This window comes from Monodelphis domestica, chromosome 7 (assembly GCF_027887165.1).
Source record: "Monodelphis domestica isolate mMonDom1 chromosome 7, mMonDom1.pri, whole genome shotgun sequence".
Taxonomy (NCBI): domain Eukaryota; kingdom Metazoa; phylum Chordata; class Mammalia; order Didelphimorphia; family Didelphidae; genus Monodelphis; species Monodelphis domestica.
Genome location: NC_077233.1, coordinates 2,703,869 through 2,713,207, shown reverse-complemented (window position 1 = coordinate 2,713,207; position 9,339 = coordinate 2,703,869). Strand labels below are relative to the sequence as shown.

The window sequence follows — 9,339 nt, the reverse complement described above, 5'->3', positions numbered from 1 at the left end:
TCCCCATTGTATAGTCGAAGCGGCTGGAGGCACACGAAGCAACGTGACTTGCCCAGGATCACACACCTGATAAAGATCCGAGGCTGGCGTGAATTCAGGAGCCTGACTCCAGGCCCAGGACTCTCTGCGACCGCATTGCTATTGTAGCGAGAAAAAAAGAAAACGGGGAGCCAAGGTGCACAGAACAGAAGAGAAAGAAGCCAAGAAGTGTTGGCAAATGGGACAGCTTTGAATTCATGATACGCTTGAAAGGAAAAATAGTATTTCAAGGAAGGAACCCCAAAGCTGGTCCCTGGGCCTGGGATCCTGCTAGGGAGGTGGGAGACCCTAGATCAGCACTGGTGAAGGTTTTCAAGTTCCAGTGCCCAAAGAGCCCCCCACATTGCCCCAGAGAGCAGAGGGAGGAAGCGCTATTTGGGGGGAGCTGGACAGAGGGGTGGGGCTGGGAAGAGGAGGGATGGAGCAGCTCCCCCAGTGCTGGCTGGGCACCTGTGCCAATACTTGCCAACGCTGCCCGACACGCTGACTAGTCTGTCTCGGTGTGTGGGCTCCCAGGAAGCCCCCTCATTGGGCCTGTGGGGGGCTAACTGTTCCCTGCAGCTAGAGCTCCAAGTTGCATTTTCAGTAATCTTGCAAGGGCACCTGGTGCCTCGGCGGATGCAAGAGAGCAGCCCCTGTTTTGGGGGGAGATTGCCTTTGTTCTGAGCTCATTGTGCCCTCTGGCTGACTGCTAGGGGCTCAGGAGGGAGGCGCCACTGAGCTCTGCACCCAACGTCACCGCTGGCTCCACAGATGGCAGGGCTAATGACAGTAAACTCAAGCCCCACGGAGACAACCAACCACTTTTGCAACGGATAGCATTTGAATCCCAACCAATCAGCATTTATTAAGCGCCTACTGTGTGCCAGGCACTGTGCTAAGCCCTGGAATGGGGGAAGGCAAAGGACAACTGCATGAAGCTCACAGTGGTTCTGAAGGAAGGCCGGGTAGCAGGAGCCAGACCGTGCCAGGCCAGGGGGGCAGGAGGATTGTGGGATTGTGGGATTGGGGACGTGGCACCAAACTGGGCATTCTGGATCTGCTTCTGGGGGCCGAAGGGAGCTCCTGGAGGCCATCAGTTGGTTGGGTGACCTTGCTCTGCGGGGGAGAGGCTAGAGGCAGACTGACCCTTTCTGCCGCCACAGAGCTGCATAGTCCGGAACCCGGAGCAGAGCAGGGACAGAGGTGGAAGGGGCGACCGCCCTGAGGATGACGTCACTGGGGAGGAATTGACTAGGAAGGTGCGGCCAGACCTCCCCTCCCCCACCGCTAGCGAGTGCCGGCGCCAAGACCTCCGGCAGCCAGAGGGCGCCACAAGGGTTGGAGCAGGCCCGTGAGGGACGTTCGCCTCCTGAGTCTTTGAGGGCGGTCCCGCCTCCCGTCCACCTCGATGGGCGGAGCCTCACTTCGCCACAGTGTCAGTTACCCAGGGCGACCGGCTGAGCAGGACGTGTCCTGGGGCGGTCGGGGGCGTGGCCTGTCGGGCGGAAGTCTCGTCGAGCCAGGGGCCGGTCCGCGTGAGGCGGAGGGCGGGGCTAGTCGGGTGTAAGTTGCGCAAACTGGAGGCATGTCCTCGCGGACGCCGACGTGGGAGGGGCATTCCGGGGCGTGGTCTCGCGAGGGGCGGGGGCGGGGGCGGGGCCCGCCCGGAAGAAGCAGCGGCTGGTAGGCCGGTCAGTCGGGTTCGGGATGCAGCGTCTGCAAGTCGTACTTGGTCACCTGTCCGGCCGCCCGGAGCCGGGCTCGGGCCTGGGCCTGGGCATGGGCCTGGAGGCTGCCCCGTGCTCGGGGCTCGCCTCCACTCGGGCGGCAGCGGACGACGTCGTGGTGGTGCATGGGCGGCGCACAGCCATCGGCCGGGGTGGCCGCGGCGGCTTCAAGGTAGCGGCCCTTCTGGGCCCTGACCCTGTCGCTCTCTCCCCCCTGCCCCCAGCCCTCTCTGAGCCGTGGCCTCCGTGTCTTTGTCTCCGCAGGACACTACGCCCGATGAGCTTTTGTCCGCGGTACTGAGTGCCGTGCTTCGGGACGTGCGGCTGCCGCCAGGGGAGTTGGGCGACATCTGCGTGGGTAAGTGCGGCCCGTGGCCAGAGAGGGGGACCCAGGCTGGGCTGTGGCAGCACCCAGAGGTCACCTTTAGCCAGCTGCCTTGAACGTTCTGCACTCATTAAGCGCCTGCTGTGTGCTGGGCACCTGCCCCAGAGGGCTCCGGGAAGGGACATCCCCGTCTGAAATGCCCCCTCTCTGCCCGCAGGGAATGTGCTGCAGCCGGGGGCCGGGGCTGTCATGGCCAGGATCGCCCAGTTTCTAAGGTAACCCGGTTCCCTCTCAGCCCCTGATCTCAGAGCTGGAAAGCCACTTGCCCCGGGGGCGGCTGACCTGGCGGAGGGGATGCGTGGGAGAGCTTATCGCCTCTGCCGAACTTTGCCCTCCTTACCCAATCCTCAGCCATAAGCAGAATGAACTCTGCTCTGCTGGCACAGGTAGCCAGTCCAAGCCAGGGGAGCCTGGGGGATGTGCAACAAGCAGATGATCCGGTAGCTCCAGGCCCAGGAGGCCTTGGGGCCCAAGGGTCCAGGTGCAGCTGGATTTCCAGGTCTGTAGGCCTAGTTCACCCTTTGGATTCACTGGAGCTGCCTGCCTCTGTGTTCACCCTTGCCCGGGCCAATTTGTGCCCCACTTTATCTCCTCAGGAGAGAGGACTCGGCACCGACTCAGCCCTTATTCAGCCGCAGCTTGTTCTTTGGGTGGCTAAAAGCGACCTTCCCCAACATGGCTCCTTCTTGTGGGAACCGTCTTGGCCACCGGCCGGGCTTCATCAGCTCCTTGTCTCCCCGGGCCCAGAGGGCAAGATCCCCCCTTCTAACCCCCTCATTCCACCAAGGAGCGCACTGCAACTGAAGGCATCAGAAGGCTCGCCCAGGATCAAACAGGAAGCTGGCAGGGCCCAGATGGGAGCCCAGGGACGCCCTCCATGGCCGGCTCCAGCTTTCCACCGAAGCTCAGTGCTCCTGCTGCTTCTAGGAGCCCAGAGAACATGTGAAGCTCTCCCAGCGACCGGAGCCGACCAAGCGGTTGCCAATGGAGCAGGCAGCCGACGTTTATCAGAGGTTTACTGGGGGCCAGAGCCAAGCAGCTCCACACAGAAATGCCAGAAACAGCCCTCCTTCTCCAGGCTGGAAGTGATGAGTCTGCACAAGGAGGGTAGGGCAGAGGCGCAATGGACAAGATAGGTTGCAGAGGTGAAATCAGCAATAAACGTGAAATCCACAAGAAACCTCCACTACTGGGTGTGAGCTGGTGAAGGTCCAGCAAGAGAGACAGGATTAGGAGAACCAGGACAGGCTGGTGTGAGCCTGAAAGCCTGCGAGAAGAACGTGGAGGAGGGAGCAGCTCAGTATCCGAGGCTCTGGAGAGGCCCTAGCAAAGGCCACCGGTAAATAAATGACAGCCCCAGGGAAGAGGCAGGGGGTAGCGGGGATGAATAGATCTAAGGGATTGGATCTGGCAGCGAAAAGGCCTGAAGAACTATGGACAGGAGGCAGCAACAAAAGCCATCTCAAGGAAGAAGAGCAAGAAAGCCAAATGGCTTCTGAGGAGGCCTTCTGAGTAGCTGAGGAAGGAAGGAAAGGGAGAAAGCTATCCAGCTGAATGCAGAATTCCAGAGAATAGCAGGGAGTGGTCAGATTTTCCTAAGTGAGCAATGCAGAGAAATAGAGGAAAACAGCAGAAAGGGAAAGATCTCTTGGAGAAAACTAGATCAAGGGAGCGTTTCATGCAAAAGTGGGCCCGATGAAAGGCAGATGGTGGGGCCTTAACGGAGGCAATAGAGAAGAAAAAGAGGTGGCAAGAATACACTGCAGAACAGACAAGAAAGCTTTTCTCATCACTACTGACCACATGGTGTGCTTACTGACCGAGAGCCAGAAAGCCTGGAGAAGGAAGTCAGGTGAGCCTCAGGAAGCAAGGCTGGCGGCAGCAATGGAATCCCTCAAAGACGACGCTGTTAAAGTGCTGCCCTCAATATGCCAGCAAATGTGCAACCCTCAGCAGTGGCCCCTGGATTGGAAAGGTCAGTTGACAGAAGGGCAAAGCCAGAGAAGGTTCGGCTTCCCAAACTGTTGGGCTCATTTCACACACCAGCAAGTTGATGCTCGAGATTCTACCAGCTAGACTTCAGCAATAGTGAACTGAGAATGACCAGAAGAGCAGGCTGCTTTTCAAAGAGGCAGAGGAACTCGAGACCAAATTGCCAGCGTGCACTGGATGGTAAAGTAAGAGGAGAATTCCAGAAAAATATCTACTTCTGCTTCATTGACTACATTAAAGCTTTTGTGTGGAGGAGGTCAGCAGGCCCCCAGCGTGCACATGGGAGCTGGGGGGAGAAGCTGATGGCCTAATGCTGGCAGTCCTCACTGTCTCCAACCACCTTCCCCTCCCACTGGGCAGAAGGGCCTAAATGAGCAGCTGTGCACACAGGCTGCCTCAGGCACCAAGGGAGAGGCAGCAGATGTCACCCCTGGGCTTTCTGTTTCAGTGACATCCCCGAGACGGTGCCTTTATCTGCTGTCAACAGGCAGTGCTCCTCAGGGCTGCAGGCCGTGATGAACATAGCAGGTAAGTGGAGGCAGGCCTTCCTTCCCAGAAGCAGCAGGGTCTCCCATGGAGAGTTCTGTGCTGTGACTTGAGCAAGTTACTTCACCTTGCAGCCTCATTTTTCTCATCCATAAATGGGGGTGATCCTGGCCATCCCTACTTCTTAGGCTTGTTTCAAAGGCATATGTGAGCCAGGCTCAAGAGGCCATAAAATCCCATCCCACCCATCCTTCCCTTTGATCCTCCTCCAAATACCTGAAGCCCACTTCTGGGCTCTAGGGCCTCCCTGGATTTGGTGACCCTAAGGAGTTGTCCATCAGTGAGCCCCTTTCAAGTATGGAAAATCGTCCCCCAGCTAGCAGGGAAGGACACCTCCAGGGCTTGGGGGGATCCTTGGACTTGGCTTCCTGAGGAATATTCACATGTGGCTCCCTTGTAGGTGGCATCCGACAAGGGGCTTACGACATCGGCTTGGCCTGTGGGTAAGAATCTTTCTTTGCTAGGGCTGCTAATGTCCTCCTGGTCGATTCCTCCCCGATCTCAGGAGATGTTCCTTTCAACAGGCAGGGATGGAGGCCTTCGTCCAGTTTGGAGGCCTGGGGAGTGTTGCCCACACACATGGCCCTCCATAGAGGCCCCCTCACTTGTTCTCCCTCCTTTGTAGGGTCAAGGCCTCATTTTTTTGTTCTCACACAGCCCAGGGCCCTCAGGAGGAGACTTGGGCTGGTTTGGGCCTGATTTGTGGCCCTGGCCATGGCACTTGACCCAGAGTGATGGCTTGTTGATTAACGAATGGTGCTTCCTAGTAGGTTGGTGGAGGTGTAAGGGTTTGACTAAATTATCGTGGTTGCCATTTATAAAATTAACTCTTAAGTCACGAGGCTGGTTAGTAGCTTTCTTACAGCAGGGTAGAGATAGTAAAAAGGGAAATGTAGGAAGGAGGTAGAAAATATCGTCTGGCTAAACACCCTCTAATTGCTGATCCGAAGAAACCCAGCTCAGCTCCAACCAAGGCCCCCTCGGTTCCTGGTCTCCAACCAGGAGTCCCGAAGTCTCTTCAGCAAGAGTCTTACCAGGGCAGAATCAGTCTCCACCCCTGAAGTCCAAGGCAGAAGCCCTCCCTCAGCATGAGTGCCCTCAGCTGGCTTTCATAAGCAGTTTTCTCCTCCTCACTTCCTGGCTCTCTGGTTCCTTCTTTCTCTTGCTGTGGGCTGGTCTATCACATCTCAGGAACCAATCAAAGTCTCTTAATTTGCCTAGCACTGCCTGGGGTGGGGGAGGGGACAGTGCTTGTGGGCTTCTCAGGCTAAGTGGGAACTCTCTTGGTTGGTGACTTACCAAGTGTTAAGTAGGGGTACTTCAAGTTCCTGATTGATTAAAATAGACAAAGGGAATAAAACATTCCCTTTCACAGAGGGAAGCTGAGCGGTAGCGCCCCCCAGCCCAGGGCCCCCCATCCTCTGCCGCCCCCGACTTTGCCCCCGGCCTTCATTAAAGAGAGAGAAGTTAGGGGCAGTCCTGGGAGAAGCCCAGCCAGGCTCCAGTTGGGGGAAGTTTGCAGGGCCTGCCCGAGAGGAGCGGGCCATGGGACATTTGCTCTGGGCTTTCTGTTCTTCTGGGCTGGCCTTCTGAGGCCTGGGCTCGGGGCCTCCCCCCACTGCTACAGGAGGCCTGAGTGGGGCTGGCCAGCTGCCTCTGGGCCCTGCTGCCCCTTCCCCACCTCAGGGACCAGGGTCAGGGGAGGAGGCTGGCCCAGGTGCTCCCCCCCCAAGCCTGGAGCGAGCCTTCCCTTTGTTGCTTCAAGGGCCTCGAATTGGGCACAGATTAGAGAGGCCTGGCCAGGAGGCAGAAGCGGCCTGCGTCTCCTCCCCCCTGGGACCCGGCCGGCCCATGAGCCTTTGTGGCCGGGCGTAGGGAGGGGCCGAGTGATTCAGGCTCCTGCCGGGCCCTTTCGACACCCCTTCTGTCCCTCCGTGCCCGCTGTGGCGGGGCCCCGTCCGCAGTGGGGGAAGCTCCAGGCCTGCAGCTGGCCTGGTGAGGGCCAGGGCTCGTCGGGGCACCCGCTTGGGCACTCGTCCTCCTCGGAGAAGCGGGGGGGGGGGAGCCCCGAGCTGAGGCGGCTCTGTCCTGCCCAGGGTGGAGTCCATGTCCTTGGCTGACCGAGGGAACCCTGGCAACATCACCTCCCGCCTGGTGGACGTTGATAAAGCCAGAGACTGCCTGATCCCCATGGGGTGAGTGCTGCCGCGGGCCCCGAGGGCTCGGGAGGGCGCAGAGCAGGACCCCGGCCCCGCCGCTCCCCCGTGACAGGCTCCTGGGCGCTCGGCAGGGCCGGCAGCCCAGTCCTGGCTCGCCCGTGGATAGCCTCAGTTTCCTCGGCTGTCACCTCGCGCCAGCCCCTAGGCGTGGCCTCCCTGTGGCCGAGCAGCGTGTGCCTCCCCTCCTTCCCCCCCTTGACCCTCTGCTCTCCCTGCCGTGTCAGAATCACGTCTGAAAACGTGGCCGAGAGGTTTGGCATCTCCCGGGAGAAACAGGACGCCTTTGCTTTGGCTTCCCAGAAGAAGTGAGTGCGGGGCCGGGGCAGGCCTCGGGGTGGGCACGGGGCGGCCCTGGGACGCCCTGCGGCCATCGGCTCCTCCGGGAAGGGGCCCGCAAAGCTTGGAGTCCTCGTGAGCCCCGGCACGGCCCCCCCCTTCTCTCCCTCGCGGCCCGATGGGGAGGGCCCGAGAGTGGACACAGGGGGGGCAGTCGGGATCCCGCAGCCTTGTGGCCCAGCCGGGCGTCGCGCGGTAGAGAAGTGCCGCTGCGTGATTCTCTTCCCCTGCTCCTCCGTCCCCCCAAGCCCCACCTTCGGTCACCCGCCTCCCCTCCCCGAGCAGCCCCCGTGGCTCTCCGGCACCCTTCCTGTCCCCGTTGCCCCCAGGGCTTCCCCTCCCTTCCCAGCCCCGATTCCCCCTCCGTTGGAGCCGGCCCCGGGCAGGGGCCAAGCAGACGCCCTGGCTGTGGTCGGCCGAGAGGTGCTGGTTCTGGTGCCGGTGCCGGTGCCGCTGGCCGAGCGCCTCTGGCGTTTGTTCCTTTGGGGCCATCAGGGCGGCCAGAGCCCAGAGCCAGGGCTGCTTCCAGGCCGAGATCGTGCCCGTGACGACCACCGTCCAGGACAACAAGGGCAACGAGAAGACCGTCACGGTGGCCCAGGACGAAGGCATCCGAGCCGGCACCACCCTGGAGGGCCTGGCCAAGCTGAAGCCGGCCTTCAAGAAGGACGGCTGCACCACGGCGGGTGAGGGGCCCGCGGCGCTTTTCTGGGTGGGCGCGGGGAGTGCCCGGGCGATGCCCGCTCCATGCCCCTGTTCCCACCAGGAAACTCCAGCCAAGTGAGTGACGGGGCTGCCGCCATCCTGCTGGCTCGCAGGGCCAAGGCGGAGCAGCTGGGCCTCCCCATCCTGGGCATCCTGAGGTCCTACGCCGTGGTCGGGGTTCCCCCCGACATCATGGGCATCGGGCCTGCCTACGCCATCCCGGTGGCACTGCAAAAATCAGGTGAGGAGGTTTCTTGGCCACCACGGTGCCCCTGTGCAGGGCGATGCCCGTCCCGGGTCCAGAACGCCAAGGGGCTGCGGGGGGCGGCCGGAAGGCGGCTCTCCACAGCCTATGCGTGCCCACGGGCCCAGCGGGCACCGGTGTCTCCGAGGGGGCCGTGTCCGTGCCAGGACCCTCGCGGGGGGTCTCCTCACTGGGAGACGCGTCCGGGGCCCGAGGGAGGGGCTGGGCTGGCCCACTCGCCCTGCTGACAGACTGTTTCCTTGGCTCTGCCCGTCCCCTGCTGAAGGGCTGACTGTGAAGGACGTGGAAATCTTTGAGATCAACGAGGCCTTTGCCAGTCAGGTGAGCACGAGCTCGTCGGCGGGCATTTCCGCCTGGCAGAGCGGGGCACCAACTGTCCTCCGCGAGACTCCACGGGGGTGCCAGCCTGCCCTGCTAAAGGGACCTGTTTTCCTGGCAGGCCTCATCCCCGAAGGGCCTGGCACCGGGCTGGGCTCGCCTCAGGCCTTCCCTTGTTGTCCTTCCAGGCCGTGTATTGTGTGGAGAAGTTGGGGATCCCACCAGAGAAAGTGAATCCCCTCGGGGGCGCCATCGCCTTGGGGCACCCCCTGGGATGCACTGGGGCCCGCCAGGTCATCACCCTCCTCAATGAGCTGAAACGCAGGGGGAAGAGGTGAGAGGCGGGCCTGGGCCCCAGGGCCCCTGGGCGGTCGGGGAGAGCCCGCGGGGGCCAGAGGCCCGGCGTGCCCGGCCCCGAGCCCTCGCCCTCTTGTCCCCCCAGGGCCTATGGTGTCGTGTCCATGTGCATTGGGACAGGAATGGGAGCTGCTGCCGTCTTCGAGTACCCGGGGCCCTGAGAGCAGACCGGTGTCCTCTGGGGGCGCAGGGCCCCCCGCGATCGTGCCTTCCTAAGCGTTCTCTTCCAGAAATCTCCGAGACTCCAGCGGGGAGCACGGCCCAGGCCCCCCAGTTTGATCTAGTGGGACCCGGAGCTGGGCTGGCGCTCGGGGCACACACGCTGTCTTTGAAATCTTTCTAATCAAAAGGATAAAGCTTCGATGAGCAGCTCAGCCTCTTTTCTGGGCCTCCTCTCACAGGCGGGGGCGGGGGGCTAAGTGACGACGTGCCCAGGGTCCCCCCGCTTGGAAGCCAGGAGCTCCCGTC

The 9,339-nt window shown here is 61.5% G+C and overlaps 1 protein-coding gene across 2 annotated transcripts; it reads left to right on the top strand.

Moving 5' to 3' along the window:
• Positions 1-1,581: 1,581 nt before the first annotated feature.
• On the top strand, positions 1,582-9,240 carry ACAA1 (acetyl-CoA acyltransferase 1). Of its 2 annotated transcripts, XM_001373733.4 has the most exons (12): positions 1,582-1,920; positions 2,013-2,106; positions 2,291-2,348; positions 4,574-4,653; positions 5,072-5,114; positions 6,768-6,866; positions 7,115-7,195; positions 7,722-7,912; positions 7,993-8,172; positions 8,462-8,517; positions 8,703-8,848; positions 8,957-9,240. In XM_001373733.4, the coding sequence occupies exons 1-12, from the start codon at positions 1,729-1,731 to the stop codon at positions 9,030-9,032; spliced, it is 1,296 nt and encodes a 431-aa protein (XP_001373770.1). In that variant the 5' UTR covers positions 1,582-1,728; the 3' UTR covers positions 9,033-9,240. The 2 variants fall into 2 exon arrangements, with proteins under 2 accessions (XP_001373770.1, XP_056660080.1); XM_056804102.1 differs by lacking the exon at positions 6,768-6,866 and having other exon boundaries at positions 1,661-1,920.
• The last annotated feature ends 99 nt before the right edge of the window (positions 9,241-9,339 follow it).